This window comes from Schistosoma haematobium, chromosome 4 (assembly GCF_000699445.3).
Source record: "Schistosoma haematobium chromosome 4, whole genome shotgun sequence".
Lineage (NCBI taxonomy): Eukaryota > Metazoa > Platyhelminthes > Trematoda > Strigeidida > Schistosomatidae > Schistosoma > Schistosoma haematobium.
This window is the reverse complement of record NC_067199.1, coordinates 43,097,991-43,120,751: the sequence shown is the minus strand read 5'-3', so window position 1 is coordinate 43,120,751 and position 22,761 is coordinate 43,097,991. Positions and strand designations below refer to the sequence as shown.

Here is a 22,761-nt window from a genome sequence, read left to right as displayed (position 1 = left end):
TAAAAGGGTAAATGACTATTATTAATCTTACTTCTCATAAATCAAAGTTTACCGGTTGCAAAGCCATGTTTCGTTTGGGGTATTTCAACCGGTACGTCATAGCGTCGTCGAAGATGATACACAACCATCCGTGTGATGAAAAATACTTAAAAGATGATCCTGGGTTTCGAAGATTAAATGAAGATCAGTTGGACGTTGTTGTAACGATGGTTGAAACCGGTAGTATTGCAGATCAAATAGTTAAGTATGTAGATGATCATTTTGGAAAGACGATTACCGTACAATATGTCAATAATTTAAAATATAAAGTTTTCGAACGTAAGTTTAACCCATAGATCTAGGTTGTGGAAGTTATGACGACGTACTTTCAACGTTACGCAACAGTTGGAAAGTGTTTGTTTCTTATGGTGGTGTGGCTAACCAAAATAGCATTTAGTACATATGAGTAAATTGAAACGTACAAGCGATTTCCTGAAGTTGTTTGCCTGGATTCAACATACAACACTAACAGAGGGAAGTAATTAGAAATGTTCCGCTTATCAATTGTCTTTAGTTATAAACTCTTTCAGCTTGTTTCGACAGATAACTGCGGACGTGGAGTGCCTATAATGTTCGCTTGGACAAAGGAAGAGAAGAAGGCAGACGTACTGTGGGTCATTTCAAAATAATTATGAATAACACCAGTAAGACCGAAACGTTTCTGATGGATTAAGCAAGATCCATCATATCTGCTGTGGAAACGACCCACCGTACTGCCTACATAGCTTTATGCTCATTCCACGTGTGTAGAGTTATTTCTAAGAAGACCCGCAATCCAATAATAAAGCTGTACTTGTGCCCACTTGTCCGTGAACAATCAGTTGTAAAGTTTAATCAGATCCGACGAATAATTAGTGTTCGTAGCAAACGCACCGCAATGTATTTAAATAAATACTGGATGAACAGGAAAAGAAATTGGACCGCAGCTTTCAACAGTGACGTTGTTACATTGGGTAACAATATAAATAACCGTGTTGAAAGAGCACATAGACAATTAAAGCGAAAGTTATGTAGCGGAGAGGCATTGATTAAATGTATTTGGAAAACATACTACATGGCAATGGAAATTAAGCAAACACAGGTCACTACAATCGAGCTTGCACTGTAGTCACAAACGTAGATTTGTTGCTCCAGATTACTTAATACCTCTGCTAGGGAAGCTAACTACGTATGTCGGGTTTATAATCCTTAAAGGCTATAATAGAAGAGGGCTAATGTATATTGAAAACCGTCTGTCATCATTAGTTTTCTTGGTCGATGGCCGTTACTGCCCTATAGTGGATATAAACGATGGCACTTGCACCTGCCGTGTATTCCACACGTATCAAATTCCATGTAAGCACATGGTATTTACTCATTTGCAAATGCCAGAGTTTACAGATATGTTATATTTATCTTCGTATAATGAAACAGTTGATTTAGTTTTGAAGCTATGTGGGAGATTTAGATCAGAATATCCTAGCTATTCCGTCCCCAGACTATACGAAAAGAAACAGACTGTATTATATTTTTCGTAGTAGAATCAACAGTCACCGCACTGTTGGGATTGACGACCGCCGAGGACGCAATAAGCCGGGCCATAAATATGGTTGATGAAGTGATACGCAATAGGCGTCTGCCAAGAGCTTCCCTACATGGTAAGTACACTGGTTCTTTGGAAATAGAAATCAAAGTCTTTCGAAATGCATCTATTAAGCTAATACCCGTATTCTCTATTTCAGGTAATTAATGAACACAAGTCGCGTCATGTGCATCTGCTGTGTTGCCAGTTTTTGTTAGCGGCCTTATATTCAGTGAACAGACTTTTTCCTATGTTGTCGATAAATGGGTTGAAGCAACACAGCAGATACACATGACGCGACTTGTGTTAATCGCACAAATGCAAGCTCCGAATATTTATTAGGAGTATAAGTGTTAAATAGAGAATCTGATGCTAATAACTGTTCAAATAATGAGCTCACAAGCCACTGATGAGATGTAAAGCTCTTTTAGCAACAATGATAATTTACTTTCCTCACAATACCTGTGGGGTAAGTTCAAAAGCATCCAATCTTCGACAGATTGAAACCCGTGTGTAAACTATCAACAAACGACATGAATGAGACATCTTCATCTACCATGTATTGCTAGACACTGCTTACCCCGACACAATGCCGACTAGCATATGAGTAATATGGAAAAGTAAGGCCCACCTAATGAAAGTATGACACCAAGCATTGAGTGTTGAAGTAACCTGTCTTTTAGTGTGTATGCTTTTCGATTCCAATTCATACAGTAATGCTAACAAGTAACTGTAAACCTTAAATGATATGCCTGTGCATAAATCGTAGTTGTAAAAATTCCTTACCATACTTCGAATTCCAAATATAGTATTACCAATACTTTTTGCTCCCCCGGCTCAACGTGTTCCTTTTCGAACCACATACTCAACGTCCAGTTAGTCACCAATATTAATACCGTCATTCCGATTTGTTTGCTTCTAATCTCACGCCCCAATTTCCGACCACTAGACATGCCCTCTTTATCCATACAATATACATTCTATCCTCCCACATGGACTTCCCATTAGGACGGTGTAATCAACTAAATTAATTTCAAAGCAACAATCATTTGGTAAAATCAACAGCACAGTTGCAAAATCCAGACGTCGAAACCTTTCATTTCACCACGTGTACAAAGATATTAAAAATGATGTACACTACAAGTCTTCGAGATTTCACGTTCTTCATAATCCATATGTAGCCAGACCAAAACTACTTCGGTCAGAAATACCATGATACACTCATTACAAAGTATACGCTTTAAATCGTTGACTACATCAATTTACACATATGAGATCTCCAAACACACTCAAATGTTGTACCGCATATACACAAATCAAATTTAATGACGTTGAACGGATTGTTAGTGTTACAAAATAATAATTGTCACTAGTGGGGTAAAAATGATTATTTGTCTAAACGTAATAATGTAGAATCACTAACAGCTGTGCATTACTTCGATTTCGTAACACTCTCAAATTAATTTTTATTTAAACACATAAAAATTAGTACGAGGCACCAAATATATATGCGACTCAAAAATCATGTGTCACGGTTGAATCACTGCTCAGGCGGCCAAACCGAGGCAAATGCTTTTCTTCGAGGGCTACGACTTGAGCCTTTGACCTAAAGGTCTAATCTACAAGACAGTTGAGCAACGTTGGGAGACGCCGTCCTATGGTAGCCGGTGACCAACAATAGGTTCATACGCCATTTGTTTCATCAGGATCCTGGAGCCAATATGGAGCATTGGTTTGGAATCAGGGTTTTTCAACTCCCCTAGGTGGATTCTCCTTTACAACCAATGCGGTTAAAACGCCGGACATTCGCTTTTCATTCTTTCAATTCCATAAGGGAAACGCTCGCAACGAGAATGCAGTGAGTAGGACTTCTCTGACAGCGGCCATACGTGACCACGTGAGAGCACTTCAAGAGAGAACTCTCCCCCATCCTCGGCCGTAGCGAGGCATAAATCAAATGCTCAACAAAACCTTTAAAAAATGTGATGTGTAATACATCAGATTAAAAGACTGATTGAATCGAATCAGATTTTATTTAGTAATGAAACTTAGCACAACTGAGACAATTTTCTAAAAGCATAATGAGATTAAATCTTACAGTTCAATTATGTTCCATCTATTGAATATTCAATAAGCGTCTTTGAATGGATATTCCGAATGACCAGCCATTCTAGAAAGAAGATGACGCCAAATATTTATTTTCTTAACTAACCAGAAAATCCTGATTCATCATTATAGTCACTTTAAACTATTTCATAAGATATGACAAAAAGTATCCTAATGAAATCATTTTAGCACAATTATAAACGACTATTTCAGGATACAAAAGTAAGCAAACTATTAAAACTTTACCAAGTCTGTGTTTAGCTCTTAGAAAGAGGTCAGAAATCTTTTAAAATACTTCTTTTTTTATAAAAACCACAGTCAGTGAAAGTAGAGGGAATAATGACGAAGAATTGTTGTATAATCTTATCTTTCTTTGTTTTTACTTCTCTATTTAAGGAAAAGGAATGATAGTGGAAATAATAGAAAGTAAAGTGATGGTAGGATGTGATTATGATTATGTAGTTTCTGATATTCCAATTGTAGCACTCCCTGGAACCCTAACATACAATATGTCAAGAGAACTTTCACGAACATCTAAACTTTTAGTGGATTCACCCAACCACTCCATCAAATCCCCAATACAACTCAATCAGATTAAGGACATTCAAATCAACAATGACGAGCTGATGATATCCTTCGATGTGACAGCCTTATTCACCTTAATTAAACCAAGCTTAGCAAAGGAAACTCTATTTCTGCTTATCACCAACGACACAAATCTCGCAAAGTACACGAAGCTTGAAAGTCAACGTTTACTAGAACTCATCGATTTATGCTTAACAACATATTTTCAATTCAACAACAAAATCTACGAACACACGAAAGGGGCACCGATGGGATCACCAATATCAGGACTTATCACAGAAGCAGTGATTCAGAGACTAGAAGACAAAAATTTGGATTCGTTACGTGGACGACAAATTCGTCATCGTCATAAAGGACGAGCTGGAAAACACCTACAGGCTGGTCAACAACGTCTTCGATGACATCAAGTTCACAATGGAACAGAAGTCAAACGACAAACTATCATTCTTGGATGTATTAATCCCCAGAACCGACAGAAGAAAACTGAAAACTCAAGTATATCGGAAGTCGACCAACATAGATCAAATTATCAATTACATTAGCAACAGCCCAAGAGTTCACAAAATCAACTGCCTACAGACTTTGTTCAAGAGGTCGAGGACACACAGCATCACACTTGCAGCACGGGAAAATGAAGAAAAATATCTGAAGACCGTTGTTCAAAAGAACGGCTACCCAATCAACTTCAATATCAGAAACAAAGTCAAGTACAGAAATCAACAAATGGATCACCCTACCATACATAAAAGGCATATCAGAAACTACAAGACTGCTGAAACCCTTCGGAATAGGTGTTGCACACAAACCAACAAAATCGCTACAATCAATCCTATGCAAATTAAAAGATGAAATGACAAAAGAAAACAAACCAAACATCATCTACAAAATAAATTGTGCCAACTGCGGAAAAAAACTACATCGGACAAAGCGGACGCCCTCTTTATTCTCTTTTGCATGAACATCAATTAGCAGTCAAACGTCATGATACTTCCTCACTTATATCAGTGTACATGGACAACTGCGGAGACATATTCAACTGGGAAAATGTAGAGATTTTGGATATAGGCAATTCCGAAACACCAGAGAATTTTTAGAAACTTGGCACTCAGGTCAATCAGCAATCAACAAGCACACTGAAATCGATCCAATCTATCAAACAATCAGGAAAATTATGGACAAACATAGGACTGAAATTCAAACCAATGGGAAATACAACCAAAAGAAGAGGTGAACAACGACAGGTTAAATGTCAAGAAAAACCAATCAACATCGAGGTCTACAGGACGAGTTGTGAATCACATGTTGAGAAATCCGGATACTTCACTTCCACCTGAAGTTGTGTTCATGGTGTCGTTCAAAAGAACGACGAAATGTCCACGACCAAACCATCCGCCTCAGAAAAAAACTCCATCTAAATCAGTTGTATTGATATCAAATAATTTCTGAATAAAGAGCACAGAATTAATATTTAGATGTCAGGCAGTAAATAACAAATTTACTGACGACGACTAAAAATAATCTAAATTTAAAAATATGAAGTCATACAAATATTTGAATGCCAGCAACATGAACTTACTTCAACAATTTGAATTGACGTTCATTTAAACCTTTCGTATTTAATTCATGCATTTCCTCTTTCGAAAGTTGGAAATCAAATACCTTCAATGAATAACAAAATGAAGAAAGTTATCTATCTATCTATCTAAACAGTAAAAAGAACAAACTACACTGCATAATAAGATGTTTAAGTAAACTTCAACAACTTAGTCACTTTATTTAAGAACAATTAAGTTACATATCCAATCAAACTGTCTCTTTTATTTAAAGAATTCAAATAATATTGTCATTTCCCGACCGTTGTTGCTACCTTGACGTGGTGGTCGGGCCTGCCTATCGTGGTGAACCAATCAGGCTATACTGGCTAGAACAATCGTTCCTTAAGATCTTACCATGCCAGACAGATCGGTTGAAGAACGGTAAGATTAAAAGCAGTAAATCCAAAGTTCGAGGACGACGTCGTACTGCTGACTGTACAGAGGTGTGGTAGCAGTGAGGTGTTTCCTTCGGGCAACCAGTATGACAGTGATGCTGCCTTCCCAGAAGGAGGGGTGGGGTTAGAAAAGGTTAACCATAAAAATACACACCTCGCTTTATCCCACAGATATCCGTCTCCATTGGTAAGGTCTCAATAAATATGGAGCGAACACGAAAATTACGCACAAAAGGTCGTGTGTGATAGACCTCAAGCAGTTTTTCCTTGGGCACTGAGGTCACGCTCTCAGGTCACTAAGACCACCTCTAATCCAATTTCCATTCCAGGTACCTCCAAAAGAACTCTTCCACGGTGTGGACAGCCACCTGCATACCTCTAACAGCACTCAAGGCCACTGTATTCATAATCAGCCGAGTATTGTCATTAGATCATAAATGAACAGGTATACAACAATAACACTGATAAATGAACCGGATTATCATTGAATAGAATAGCGACTCTATACAGAAATCACGTTCTCTGAGATAGGTTCCAAAATGAGAATGTAATACGTGAAAATCTTTGGAATGCGCTTCTCTCCCTATAAGTACAAGTTGTTGCTTCAGGACTGGTCTGCGTCAATACCTGAATTAAGGATAGTGAGTGAAGTAGTCGGACGCGTTGACAACTTCACTTATCTTGGAAGTCTAATCAGCCCTAATGGGTGGTGTCTGACGAAATCTCAGCACGGATTCGAAAAGCTCGTTTGGCTTTTGCCAACTTACGTCACCTATGGCGAAGGCGAGGTATCCGTCTATCCATTAAAGGACGAGTATACTGCACGGCAGTTCGTTCTGTTTTAATTTACGGCAGCGAAACATGGCCATTAAGAGTAGAAGACACTCGTAAGCTACTAGTATTTGACTACAGATGACTTAGAAATATTGCTCACATCTGGTGGGATCACCGGGTAAGTAATAGTGAGGTTAGACGCATGATATTAGGGATTGATGGTAAATCAGTTGATGAGGTTGTGAATCTTCATCGACTGAGATGGTTGGGCCACGTGTTACGTATGCCTGAACACCGATTACCATGACGTGCAATGCTAACCGGTGTTGGAGATGATTGTAGGAAAGTTAGGGGCGGCCAAACCAAAACGTGGTATCAGTGCTTGAAGTCACTAACTTCTAGTCTGAGCCATGTTGGGAGATGCAAACTACTTGGTTGGAGTCCGCGTGACTATCGTAACCAATGTTTGGAGACTCTGGGTAAAATGGCTCAGAATCGATCACAATGGCGTAAATGTATACACTCTGTGTCTCCCCTTCTTTCTACGAATTAATTCTTTCTTCCTGTACTATATCCTTATTGCAATCTTTCTTTTATATATTACAACTACTGAATTAAATGCTTCTATAAATCCGGTGTTCATCTTGTTGTGTTAATGAGATATGGCAACTTGGACCGATGCATATATGTGCCTGGTCCTACGTTGTAGCTGACTGACCGACTGACTGACTTGAATTTATTTCATCAAAACACTCAGTAGTAAATATAGAGAAACTCTAAATACTATTGGGAAGTTAAGTGTGGACATTAAAACGAGCTGAATCGCGACAAGAATAATTGATAGTATAATTGTAAATATTATGTTACTAGATTTCAAATTGTTAGTCTTTGAAAATGAACAACACTATCTCAATGCTCAGTACAAAAATCCTCACAATTGTTACAATCATGAATGTAGCCTAACCTGAAAAACCATCTAATTCGTGAATGAAAATGAAACAACACAGTCGTAATTTGATTGATGCTAGAAATGTTAGCTAATCAGTTCACATGAAACATCAAATTTTAAAAGTAGGTCATAGAAAGAATGTGGAGTTGACCAAAACCATTAATTGATAAATTTATTGTATGTTGTCTCTAAAAATATCAGGAAAATAGTCAACTTATATTCCAAATCATAAAAGTTAAACGCTTATAGATACAGGCTTATGTTTAGAACATTCAATAAACGTGAGTTTTAGGAGAGATTTCATAATAATAGTAATAATAAAATAAAACAATTACATCTATATAGACTATCATACCCGAAAGTTTTCTTCAATTCGTTTTGGTGTCACGGACTTTGGAACCACTATCAAGTTTCTTTGAATTAAATAACGTAAGAGAACTTGTGCCGGTGTTTTACCGTGATGTTTAGCAATTTGTAACACCCAAGGTTCCGTGAGTAAATCAACCCTTCCTCTAGAAAATAGAAAATCATATTTTAATACATCACAAAACAAGGATGGAAAGAGTGAGTAAATACATAAGACTAAAGAAAATACGTGTCCCAAAATGGCCAGATACGGCAGAGGATGGGGAGAGTCCGCTCTCCTCTCGAAGTGCTTTCATATGACCATACATATAGAGCCACTGACAGGAAAGTCCTACTCACTGCCGTCTGGCAGCGAGGGTGTAGTTTATGGAACTGAGAGGACGAAATGCGAATGTCTGGCACTTTCGTTGGTAAGTATGGAGGATTCACCTAGGAGTTGGAAAACCCTGATTTCAAACCAATGATACATATTGACTCCAGGATCCTGATGGAACAAATGGAGTATGAACCTATTGTTGGTCACCGGCTACCATGGGACTGAATCTCCCAACATTGCTCAACTGCCTTGTGGATTAGACCTTTAGGTCAAAGGCTCAGGTCGTAGCCCTCGAAGAAAAGCATTTGCCTCGGTTTGGCCACTTGGGCAGTGATCCAACCTTCACACAAATCAATGATGACTACTACTGGAAAAATGACATGCTTCAATGCTCTCTCAGAAAAATCTTATTAATAGTCATTTGGCAACATTCGTTTTTATTTTTTTGATACCACGCCACCTATATATCCCCCTTTATTCGCACTTTGCGTATCTCATTTTTCAACTTATACAACACATCGCCTATGGTGGAAACCCTTTCCTATCTAAACGATCTCAAGTCACTGACTGGTCGAAAGTTGAATGTTAAAACCGACTACGAATACTGAAACGGTCTTTCTGAAAACACGAGTACCATTCAAACTGGCCACCTTCAATGTTTGCACGCTAATGTAGATCGGACAACAGAGAGGGTCGGTTATGTTCTTAAAAAGTCTCAACATCGATGTCTGTTGTCTATTCGAGACCCGTATACAGGACTCTAATGAAGTACTACATATTCGCTCTCAATCTGTTGCTTCAAAAAGCTTGTTTCAAGTGCGTTTATCCGAGGACCTTTTGGTATCTTTATCTGGATTTGCTGGCGTTGGTATCGCACTAAGCGCTAGAGCTGGGGCAGCACTGACCGATAGGATTTCGATTAACAGTCAGCTATGTGCTGTGAGACATATGCTATGTGATCATCCCTTTGTTTTTGAGCTAATCTTACCTTACGTTTCAGTGGCCTACAAATTCGTCGTCTTAAATCGAACGATGTCAGTAAATTGGTTGCAGCTTCTGTTGCAAATAAGTATCGAACCAAGTTAGGTTTAAGGCTAACTGTCACCCCACCGAAAAATATAGATGAGCATTGGCTGCAATTGCATGACGCCATGAAAATGTTAAGGTTGCTTGACGCTTCGTGAAACGTCCCGCTCATAAGCACTGGGTTTCTGCAGGTTCCTTACAACTCATTGAATCCCGTCGTTCTACTCCGGGTGACCGTGAGTTTGACCATAAACGAAGGATGTGACGTAAGGAAATTGGGCAAAGCTTGTGTAAGGACCGAGAAGCCTGGTGGTCGAAGCGTGCTAATGAGCTGGAAGCAGCAAATGCATCTGGTAACTACCGGAAGCTCTTTCAACTCATCCGAGCCACTGGCAGCAAGAAGTCTGGTGTGAGTGAAACAATCTGCGAGGATGATGGGATGCCAATCACTAACATCCATCGACGTCCTGGACGATGGGCAGAATTTTTCGAAAGGCAGTTCAACTGGCCTGGTGCTCCGGCAACATCGGTCAGACTGTCCTGCCCTCCATGGCTGGTGATGACTGATCCACCAAATGAGGCGAAAATCCGCAAGGAACTCCAACTCTTGAAACGCTACAAATCACCTGGCCCAGATGACTTATCTCCGTCTCCGGCTAAGGAACTGACGAAGTTGTTTACAAAGGTCTGGGAGTTAGAGAGTGTACCAACGTTATGGAATAAGTTGATAGTTGTCCCTATCTTTAAAAAGGGTTTATGTCGTTTCTGCAACAACGATCCGGGGATAAGTCTACTTTCGATAGTGTTAAAACTATTGGCTTCCGTCATACTTCGTAGATTGTTCAAAATCCGAGAATGATTGGCTCACGAGAAGAGGGCTGGTTTTCGTTCTGATCAAGGATGTATTGATCACCAAATGTCAGAAGTCATACCTATCACAAACCAACAATTTTAGTGTTTCTTGATATTAGGGCTGCCTTCGAAACGTGAGTGAAGGCATACAACCACCTCGCTCCACTATCTCAACCCAGAAGTAAAGTTAGGTAGGATTGCCCAATCGCATCATTTCTCTTCAACTTCGCCATCGATGACATTCTGGAAACAGCTCTGAAGGATATATGTAATGGTGGTGTGGATCTGTTGGCTGCAGAAAAACTTTTCGACCTTGAGTATGCGGATGATATTGTCTTACTGTGCGGTAATACCCACGCCATGCAATCCGCACTTAATCAGTTGGCAATTAGTGTCTGTAGATATGGTACATGCTTCGCACGAAGTGCAAGGTACTTTTACAAGACTGACATGAACCTGAACTCACTCGGTAGTGAACAGAAGTTCGTGTATCTTGGTAGCTGCGTAAGTACTGATGTTGGAGTCAGTGATCAGATCAATTCACGTACAATGGGGGCCAGAGCGGTTTATGACAATCTCGACCATCTTTGACACCATGATATTAGTCTGGCTGTAAAATGTCGAAACTACAACGCGTCGGTGAGAGTAGTTTTGCTTTGGGGTTGTGAGACCTGATCTCTCCAAGTTGAGGATGTCAGACGACTCTGTGTTCGATCAGCGTTGCGTTCGAATGATTGCTGAGATTGTTAGGGGCGGCCAAACCAAAACGTGGTATCAGTGCTTGAAGTCACTAACTTCTAGTCTGAGCCATGTTGGGAGATGCAGACTACTTGGTTGGAGTCCGCGTGACTATCGTAACCAATGGTTGGAGACTCTGGGTAAAATGGCTCAGAATCGATCACAATGGCGTAAATGTATACACTCTTTGTCTTCCCTTAAACTATGAGATTAAAATTGCTTTATGTCTTTCTTTCTGCAAACTAGTTCTTTCTTGCTGTACTATATCCTTATTGCAATCTTTCTTTTATATATTACAACTACTGAATTAAATGCTTTTATAAATCCGGTGTTCATCTTGTTGTGTTAATGAGATATGGCAACTTGGACCGATACATATATGTGCCTGGTCCTACGTTGTAACTGACTGACTGATTGCTGATATCCAGTGGCAACACCATGTCAGTAATGCAGAGGTTCGGCATCGTGTGTTCGGGCACAGCGACGATAATTCAATTGGTGTCACCATCTTGAAACACCGAATTCGGTGGCTTGGATATGTTCTACGAATGTCGTCCCAGAGAATTTCACGCCGTGCACTATTTGCTGACGCTGAGACCAGTTGGAAAAAGCGGAGCTGGTCGGTGTATGAAGGAAAACTGTAAAGGACTTGCTTATGCTGGTTCTTCACCACCCTCTGGTTGGGGTCCTAGAGATGGTGAATAGAGACTTTGTCAGACACGGCTCAGAATATAAGCCAGTGGCGATCTTGTTGTGACTTTCTTCTACTTTCTTCATAAAAAACAACGTAACTTCTTCAACTTAAAAAATTCTTTTTAGTTGTATTATTCCCAACTGAAATGTTTTTCTGATTATTACCATTATTACTTCACTCTCATACACTAATTTCTGTTCGTTGTTCTTTTTATTATACGTAATTTACATTCTCTATCTCTTCACAACCTCATTGTTATTATGTGGAGCATATGTATTCGGTTCCCCCTTGTACCAATATTCATAAATTGAAATAAGTAAATAAATTTCATGCGACGTAAATATTATAAGATGAAATAAGGAAAAAAGCATTTAGACTTAACATTAAACATGGTTAAAAAAAGACAATTAACTCACGGTGAAGCAGCAGGTGAACCAAGCGGAGCATAAGCAGTTACAGTTAAACCAATCGACTGCGCATATTCAACTAATTGTATGTTAGGAAAATTAGCATGAATTTCAATTTGTAAATTGGATGGTTTAATACGGCAATGTTTAAGAATATTTTCAATCTGACGCTTGTTGAAATTTGATAAACCAATAGATCTGACTAAACCATCATCAACCAGTTTTTCCATTTCCTTGAATAAATAGAAACAAGTATATACATGTATTTTAATACATCAAACTGGTTTGAGCTTCAGCCATAGGTCACTTTTCAGACATGAAGTCAAGTTATGTAAAAATTAGGCTTGAAAAGTTACAATTCACAACCTTTCAGAAAAGATCCTTACATTTCATATGGTGCCTAACTAGTGTTTTGTCCTACGAAACTAACTTATTAAATACGACCTAGTGAAATATCGTTTAAGCATTATTATTATTAATGGCTTTATTTAATATTATATTTTTGGCCTAATATAGAATTCTCAGCATAAAGTATTTCAACAAGTTACCATTTCCTACTTCTTGGTAGATCCTGACGTTAAATATTGAGTGATTGCCAGTCAGAAGTTAGCAGTCCAGGAATCGACATTTGAATAATGTACATTATTTTCGCTGTATATTGCCAGCAACTACAATGTCTCTGGTTGGGCTTTTATGTAACTGAAAATGTTGTGCAATTTATAGACATGATGATGTGTTAGAACAAACAAAAACAGATAATTTTAATAGTTGAGATCATATATCAATAGGGTGAAACGACAGTCCAGTGCTTCCAGGTTTTCCACGGTGGTCTAGCTTCAATCGACTCACGATCTCAACTACTGAAATTACTACAATCTCCACAAAACCCCTTCTGATACTAAAAACAGATAACTTATTGAAATATCTGGATGGCAAGGACAGGTAGTTCAGATGTCCAGGCAGGCAGCCAAGGAAAGCATAGAGCAACAAAGTATGTTCGCAAGTATTAATACAAACATATTACGTAAGTAGTGCAAATTAGCAGCAATTGATACGAATTACACATGAACTAAAGATGAATAAACAAACACCCAATTCAGTACGCAAAGTACCACAAATACAGTATACCAAAAAGAACGGAATAAGAATAACATGTCCTAAGCACTGGAACAAATATTTAGTCAAAGCGCTGCTAAATTGCTTTATTAGTTTCAATAATAAGCTATCAAAAGCTCTCAAATTGGATATAAACATGACTTTCCCTTTACGACATATTTTAATACCATAGTCTTAAGGATTATATACCTTGATAAACCCCGAAACGTGGATCAATGGTGTTCAAAGTAACTAAGACTTGCTGAAAATTATAGATTTATGTACGCAAGATATTTAAAACGAGAGTACACTATTATAAACCACCTAACAAAGGATGTCACCAAATAAAAAAGCCGTGAAATCAAAATTTTCTAGATACTTTTAAACTTGAGTACTTTACGGCGCTCGATGCTACATTACTCCCCAAGAATAACTTTTCACAAATGTCCAAAATCTACGAACTAAGCTACTCAATCGATGAGTAAATATTTATTTTACAGTAAGCCATACGGTATGAAGTATCGAACAACAAATCACACAATAAACCAAACTACACTTACCATAAACCTTTCAGAAAGTCATAGGTTAATCAGTTAATAATTGACGCTTAATTAGTGGATTATAAGTAACGTAAAATCTGAAACACATGAGGATCCATCCAGGTGGTTTGACATTACATCAACTACTGAAAGCAGTACAGATTCGCCCTCGGACGGGAGTAAGACAAAAAAGGATAAGTCTATTCTCCGATTACCTTCTGTAACCTAATGGGATATTATTTCTCGTGAACTAATCACAACCTCGAAGATTAAGTCACTTTCAAATTTTTATAGAAATAGTTTGTCCATGAAGAAATAACTAAAAGTTATAAACGTTCGAAGTAACATTATGAAGCAAACGCCTAGGGAATTTCTGCCAGATACTTTCTTTAAGTGAGGAATAGGGAACATCGTGAGACTCTTCTTTTCAGAAATTGAGTCCACGTTAAAGCACTCCACCAAAGTTACTAAAATATAGAGACTACGTGAATCAGTATACAATTCAGGCACTACAAAAAAGAGATTCGACAGCCCACAGCAAAAAATAAACATACACTAATACTAACACTGTGATTATGCAGTTAGCGTTACGCTTCCCAATGAAACAAAATAAAAATACATGAATTTTTAGTACCAACAAACCTTCCAAGTTTCTTCATGTGGTACTTCATCTAAACAGAAATTTCCGTTCGAATCAGTGGGAAAAAGAGATTCACCATACTATAAAATAAGGTCAAGAAATTGCACAAACTTTACTTGGAATGGAACAGGCCAGTGAATTAAGTACAAATCAAGATATTTAAGACGTAAATTCTTCAAAGTTTCTTCGCAGGCTTTCCTGACATGCTCAGGGCGGAAGAAAGTATTCCACAGCTAGAAATAATTTAGATAAACATTAAATGAATAAATACCTTTGAAGTAACAAAAACATCGTCTCTGTTTAAGTTTAGACTCTTTAATGCACCTTCCAGTGCTTCACCTATTTCTGCTTCATTTCTGTAGACATGAGCACAGTCCACATGTCGGTAACCGACTTCTAGAGCTTTCTTCACGGCCACTCCAACTTCACCTGGTGGACTCTACAAAGTGTATAATATTAAAACTTTTCCTTGCGAACATTCCATGTTCCGAGACCAATGACTGGAATTGAACGACCATTATTCATTTTTAAGGATTCCATGATTACACTGGAAAATAAAATAATTATGCTGACATTTGTTACTGTTACATTATACTAATAAAAACGGCGGAAAACAAAATTTAACATTATGGAAGCCTTAGATATATGGAGGTTAGGTTTAGTCTATAGACTCCCAAATCAATCTGAAATATCTTTATCAATGAAGAAGAGGCTGAAAAATCTCCGCTTATATACACTAGAATAACTGTTTCTATACAAAAGCAGGTCCCCAATAAACCCCGACTACTTAATGATAAAGATGACAACGGATCACTAGAATATAGATTTTTCATTGACCTAGGTGACTTTTCCATATTTACATCAATAAATTTTCATCTTGCTTACCCACACATTACTAATTTGAACTAGAAAGTGAATTTCAAGTATTTATAGGCCTAAGACTAGTCTGCAACTGTCAAAAAGTAGGTAGTTATTATGGCAATCAAGTGGCTTGTCAGTGACGAACAATCCATGTATCCTGCTAACTTGATGGATATGGACATGAAGAACGGTGCTCAACTATATGACGAGTGGTCGATCACTAAGACTGAGGTTATTCACTACTGTGGTAAAAAACATACATGTGTTTCCTATAGACGGCGTACAGACCGCCAAGAACGATATCGTTCAGAAAATTCTCCGGCTACAATAATCCTGTGAACGTTTTGCAGAGACAGAAACGGAAACAAGAGCACCTGCATAATTTCGTTGATAGTGATATTGCTGAAATGCAAGCTGGAAACAGTTGCGTCCAGTAACCGAGTGTCAGGTCGTCGGACACACAAATACCACTGAATGCCAAGTTGGAACGTCATATCTGTCAATGTTTAAGTTCAACGAAAGTAGCCTCCAACTTACGCGCCAGCAACTGTTGACAGCAGGATCGCGGCTTAGTAATATTTGCAATTTAAATCAGTTTTGAAATTGTGAAACTACAGTGCTTTGCATAACGTGGCACCAGCAATATTAGGCCTGAGTGTAACGGTCTAAGTCTGATGCACGTAATAATCCATAGAGATTCAGTATTGGATCATTACGTTAATATTTTCCTTCCTCAACCAGAAGTGAGGACCATGAATCCATGTCTTCAGAAAAGCACGAGAAACAAATTTGTAGGTTCATTAATATTTTTATCATTATCTAACATTACAAAGGCCCGAGCTTCCAATTTCGGCGAAGCCGCTATATCAAACTTTGGGGAAACGACAATAAAACCCCGAAATTTCCCCAGACCTGAATAATTTCCCCAATATTCCCCCTTTAACCTTGGTGAAGGTCATTTGACTTTGTGGGTTTCCCCAAAATACCCCTAACCTTTCCCAAAGTTGAGAGATTGGGAGGGCGATCGTATTGTGATTGCCAGATAATAACCGCATGACTTCCATGCGCTAAATCTTGTTATGAAACCCGAGGTAGTTAGCGACTTTATATTACTTGCCACTAAGGCTAGAACAGCCCTTCAGAACTGCAGGCTTTACGGCGGTATACGAAACAAAGCTGGCTTTTTTATTCTTGATCGTAAAGCCGTTATGGCGCGAAATGAGAGATAAACTTCAAAAGCGCCATTGAAGAAGGAAAGGTGGTGTAAGTTATAATTTGAAATGACAACCTACTGCTACCCTCTAGGTGTAGCGTTGTGTTAAAAAACATCACTGTACGGTTTGACTTTATCAGTTGTTAAAAATAAAGATATATTGAAGTGTGACATTAATATAAGGCTTGGAACTCTACAACCGTGATTGTTACCAAAATTCAGAACTCAGAGGACGGTTACTATGTGTCCGAATAACGTACCAATTGGGTGATACTGACTTGCAATCATAATTTTCTAATAAACAATCAATTATGTATATGTCTATTTCACTTACATGTGATAAATTGGGACAATTAGACATGTAGTAAGTATGTATGACATATTTAAAATTAGGACAAATTACTGGTCTCGGTACTTACAACTAGGTGTAGCAGGCACCTACTCAATCTCTCTATTTTGGGGGAAAATTTATCCGTTTTTTGGGTAAATTTAGGGAAAGCTGCAATAAAAAAAACTCTGGGGAAATGGCAAGAAAACCCCAAAATGTTTGCGTTTTCCCAAATATTTCCCCAGAATCTTATAACACTCCCGGAAATTCCCCGAAACATTGAGGGAAAACTACCAAACTTTTCATGAATTTATGGAAATCCCCAAAATATGGAGATAAGGTGGTACCTTGCATCCTTGTAAGCTATAATTTGATTTCCAGTATATAAGTGTCATTGATCACGTATAATATTTATAAAATAAGTCCACTGAGTAGAAAAGATTGTCTACTGACAGATACAGAGGGGAGCACGGGAGAAATATAAACAGAAAAAAGATAACATTTTATGAACTTGGAGAAAGTTGGGATGAGCAGACGATCTGCATTAACGCAAACTTAAAGTAGGTAGTGGGTAGTAAATGTATATGTATATGTATAAAGAGCAGACAACCCTTCGTAAATTCGGCAACGACAATTTGTCGAAAATTCAAAGAAAAAAGTGAGAAAAACGGTGAAACTAATTTATAAACGACCTTTGAGCGACGCAAAAGTGGCCTTGGGAATGTCCACCTAACGACTAGGTCTAAATTAGGCATTTACACCAGTGTGAAAGATAAGGATTGTGATTTAAAGTTGATGGTTAAGGACAAAGACTAGACTGACGGTTTTCATTACGAAATGACATGAGTTAAAATGCCAAGACGATATTTAGCTAAACGCTCAAAGAATTTCGCGCCGAAATCCAAGACCACTTATCGTGAATCTAATTAGTTTGTCCATAAATTATATTCTCGCTATGTCTAGCCTAGAAATACGCTATGTTCTAGAAATATACTCACATTTAATAATAAATGGGATCGACAATAGCCAACTAAGAAATGAGCGCGAATCGACACAAACCAATGGGTAGCGTACAGTTACAAATACTTAACATCATAAACATCAAAACAAACAAAGCCAGTTCTAAGTATCATAGCATAAAACCTCAATGCTTTCCATAATCTGAGTACAATATTGCATCACTTTAATTATTTTAACGGCTCATATTAAAATGTACTTAACTGTGGTGTATTCGCTTATACGCTTGCACTCAACAATAAGCAGTCTGTCGTTCTCAATAAGGGATTTTTAGTTCTTGCTGAAGCATTGAAAATCTTTCCGTTTCTCGATTCTGCAAATGTTTAGTCTGCCGGAGTTAAAGTGGGATAAAGTGAGAGCCCAACTGACGTCGAAGTCATTAATAAATGACCACATATCGTGGAGTTAGGTAATGATGCTTCTGTTATATTCTTACCATGTAGGTGGTTCATTTGGATGTGAAACAAAAGGAGCAGCAAAATTCTTTCGGCCGGCCGCCTGTTGCAGTGTATGGTTCTTCACCAATCCCTGTTAGTCGTTCTTGATCTTAGTAATTCATATCACTCAATTCGACATTTATTAATCCTTCCTCTAATGGAGAAGCGGGGACAATTACAAAGAACATTGTTTTACATATAGTGCTATTTTCGGCGTTATTCATTGTGTTTGGTCCGTGAAATCCCTTCCGATTTTATGTTTGTCACTTGGTTCTGGTTCATGCTCAATTCGTATATTTGCTTGCTGACATGAACTCGAGAAAGCTGTAGGTGGCTCAGAAGGAGCCGAAGACATTCCATCCAATCACCTTTCAGGAGAATATTCTAGAATTATACGTGTAGTCTCCTGATTGGTCAATGCTAATAACCCCACGTACGCGGATTGATGGACTGTAATGATGATTTCGTTCTTACTAAAAACTATAAATGCCTGACAATTTTGTACTATAATTGACACTGTTTGGAATAGTATTCCTTTCATTAGTCTTCTGTGTTCTTACTGCGACTTGGAAGGGTTTTGGTGTTCTAGTGCTCTGTTATACGCGGTATATCAAGAAATCAGCCTTTGAGGTATAACAAACCCCAACCTATCATGGTGAATTATATATTTCATGATACACTCACCAGTCGGTATCAGTTTACAAGCCTGCGTTTTAGCGGTATAGAAGGTACCCTAAATACTTTTTAATAATCTCTAAAGTATTTGATATCATGGATATCCTAACTGGACTAAAAGATTTCAGTAAAGTGTTTAGCTTTTGACAAATTTACGCCTAGTTTGGAGTTACGTCGTATGCTAGTTTTAAACGTTCGCAGCAGCTTTCCTCCAAGATTCAGAAGCATTTAAAATGCTGGACCAACAGTTAAGTAAATACATAAAACTGACTTATTCTAAAGAATGAGAGCATTTAGTGACATTATACAGTGACACAAGTTTTGGAATCTTGACAACCTAATATTTGGAAGTGAAAATTGATACGACATGGTGTCGCATGGGCGACGAGTTCAAGTACTGTTGTGCAATCCATTCTGATATTTCTCGTAAGCAAATCTCTCCACGTGCGTTTTTCCTTATGAATATTCCCTTTTTGCGCCGTTACATGTGTTCTTGCTCCTACTGTTATCGTTATTTTGTATATTTGTTTCTCTTTTAGGTTTGCTTGCAAATGTTACTGTCAATTCTGAACCGTAGTGAATTAAGTGTTGTTGAGCATTGAATCATTTGGGTCGTTTTTGCTTTATTGAACATTCCCTTTAGGCGGTTACCGTATGAGAATACTGTTCCTTAATCTTCTTTACCAAGTTACTCGTTCTGTGTTGTTGATATCGAAACACGCGTGTTTGTGTTGGGGAAGCAAACATTAATTAACTACATTCGTTGTATAGCCATTATAATTGACTGCTCGTCTCCGGAGCAAGTTGAACTAACCTGTGTTTTTCCTTTGTGTAGGGCATTGTCTTATGACTAATACAAATATTTTTCCTATTGCGATAATTGAGTCTTATCAACTATATGTTACTTTCTAGAGATGTACCATTCAAGTACAACTATTTTCCTGCACTTGGATATATTCTGACGGCATTTCTATTGCACATGTTTGGGTGTCTTTTACGCTATTACAAATAAGCAGCTGGTCGTCACCGCCTTTTGATTCATTTGAACTCAGAAGTGTAACTGAGAGAAAACCAACTAAAAAGGCACTCAGTAATTCCTCCTGGATTTAACGACCGTATGTTCTAGGTAGCTTTAGGATCATTGTGTGAGGAATCCACGTACTCATCTTCCAAGTCGAGTAGCAACAATCCACTGATGCCTTCAGATAGAACCTAGAAATTGTATTTTCTATCTTGTGGTCTAAAAGATAAACAAACAAGAAATAACATGGTAATTCGGTTTGGTGAGAAACAAAGCTCTAGGCACAATCGATTTGATTCTGGTTTTCTAACATTCATAATATGTCTCATTAACACAACAAGATGGACACCGGATTCATAAAAGTAGTTAATTCAGTTAACTTTCTTCGACCTTGTATGACTCTGTCTTGTTTATTCAGCGGTCACAATTTTATATGTATAATAATGCGTTATTCGCTTGGTTAACTCATTTTTTACTATCCTCTAGTTACTGTTCGACATGTTATTTATGTCTGTTTAATAGGCTGTATCGATTATTTGCATACTAACAGTTTTATTTTCGTTATAAAAACATAAAGTTTACCAAGCCAAATAGCTTGCTTGTTCTGATTTTGGCTAAACTAAGACTCTCTGTTCGACAGTCCAGAGCATAGGTTAGAATTGCACCTGTAGGAAATTGCTTTTTAAGTTCTCAAGAACTCATTGGAGGATTATCTTAAACTCACTAATACTATATATTCCTGTAGAATTAACCGTATTTTTTGAAAAATACATTGACAACAATCATCCAGTTAATTATAGTTTTACTTAGAATCCCAACAATTGTTTGTATGCTTATTTGTTCTCCAGCTACTGATTTGTCTGCATGATCGAATATAATCATATTGTCCCTGATTTCGTCTGCATGAATACCAATATCGTTAGGAATCAGAATTATTAAAATCCTGACGTGTTCTACATATATTTTATATTACCAGTATGAGATGCACATAAAACCTTACTGTAAGATCCAAACTACGTTTGGACTGCTGGACAGCTGTCTGGATGAGTTAGATACGCGCCCTCGCCCGATTGAAACCAAAACAAAGTAATTAGGTAAGATAGCGGTTCTATAATTTATCATAAATTTAAGTGTACATTATTACCTAAACAAATATAACCACTCAGCTATCCAACCAATAATTGTTCAATTGATCAAATCTAATTACAATAAATAAGAAAGTTGATAAAGGATGCAAGAAATTTACCAATCACAACAAATCAACGTTATTCTATCCTGGCTGGATAGATCACACACAACAGGAGGAACAATTCAATATGGCTACCGCCAAGAACAAGTGTCAAGTAAAACAACACAGATGCAGTTCAGGAAGAAACACAAACTTAGTGAATGCGTAAGAAAACAAAAACTATAATAAAAAATACAAGTATTAACAACTCAAATGTAATCAAAATACAACAATGTACAACTAAGGGAATCAATAGGAACAAAGTACAAGTATATACATGGAGGGATTTTCACAAACACACAAAACATTCAAAATGGATCTTACACCGGCCCCCAAAATCCCTCCATACCACACAAGCTACCTTGATGTCTACGGTCATGGTTCATTATATAACATATCGCACTACAGGAACGAGTAGGACTTACAACAGTACGCCTACTCGACCTACTTACATTGATACGCGAGGAATTAATTCGTGCCTTCCAGGAGGCATAATCTACGTATATTTCTTCTGACTAATCCACCGTTCGTACGAACAACCACTGTTCTAACTCTTCCGTCGTCATCTATTTTACAATCTTCAACTACTCCTAAGGGCCACTTTCCACGGGTCGATATGTCCGAAGCCACGATCACTACATCACCTTTCTGAAAATTGCGATGTTCAACTAACCATTTTTGACGCTTCTGTAAAGACGGTAAATACTCTCTTAACCACCTTTTCCAAAACACATTAGCAAGATGATTAACCTGTTTCCATCGTTTGTCATATTTATCTCTGATGCTACCTTCTTCGACTATTCCGTCACATTCTCTCAATAATAACAGACTGTTTGGCGACAAGGCTAGTTGATCGTTAGCATCTTGGACGACTGGAGTTAAGGGTCGATCGTTCAATATCCTTTCAACTTCAATCAAATAAGTGCTTAAGGTCTCATCAGTTAAAGTCTGTTCTCTAGTTATCAACAATAACAGTCTACGTATAGACCTAATCATCCTTTCCCAAACCCCACCCCTGTGGCTGGATGAGGGCGGGTTAAAATGCCACTGAATCTGCCTAGCTGACAGTTCCTTGTCTATCCTTTGCTGATTCAACTGTTGCACAAATCTCTTTAGTTCAGAGGCCGCACCCACGAAATTCGACCCATTGTCACTGTAAATTTCTGCAGGTTTCCCTCTTCTTCCAATGAAACGTATCAAGGCCATTATAAACGAATCAGTATTCAAACTATGTGTCATTTCAATATGAACTGCTCGGGTTTGCAAGCAAGTAAATACACACCCATATCTTTTTCTAGTGATCT

At 37.9% G+C, this 22,761-nt stretch overlaps 1 protein-coding gene across 1 annotated transcript; it reads right to left on the bottom strand.

Annotated features, from left to right (window-relative positions):
• Positions 1 to 692: 692 nt before the first annotated feature.
• Positions 693 to 18,170, bottom strand: AKR1A1 (Alcohol dehydrogenase [NADP(+)]). The gene is made up of 9 exons (XM_035732758.2): positions 18,078 to 18,170; positions 15,155 to 15,224; positions 14,949 to 15,116; positions 14,794 to 14,910; positions 14,680 to 14,757; positions 12,413 to 12,636; positions 8,360 to 8,516; positions 5,868 to 5,950; positions 693 to 3,770 (listed from the first exon to the last, which is right to left on the bottom strand). The coding sequence occupies exons 2-9, from the start codon at positions 15,215 to 15,217 to the stop codon at positions 3,728 to 3,730; spliced, it is 933 nt and encodes a 310-aa protein (XP_035585838.1). The 5' UTR covers positions 15,218 to 15,224; positions 18,078 to 18,170; the 3' UTR covers positions 693 to 3,727.
• Between the last annotated feature and the right edge of the window lie 4,591 nt (positions 18,171 to 22,761).

Bases quoted from the DNA above. Each gene is read 5' to 3' on its own strand.
- AKR1A1 (XM_035732758.2), bottom strand. From the start codon at position 15,217: ATGGAATCCTTAAAAATGAATAATGGTCGTTCAATTCCAGTCATTGGT. The intron at 14,911-14,948 runs GTATTTATTCAT...AATTATTTCTAG, and splicing joins ATGTTTTTGTTACTTCAAAG to CTGTGGAATACTTTCTTCCG. The intron at 12,637-14,679 runs GTTTGTTGGTAC...TATTTATTCAAG, and splicing joins CACATGAAGAAACTTGGAAG to GAAATGGAAAAACTGGTTGA.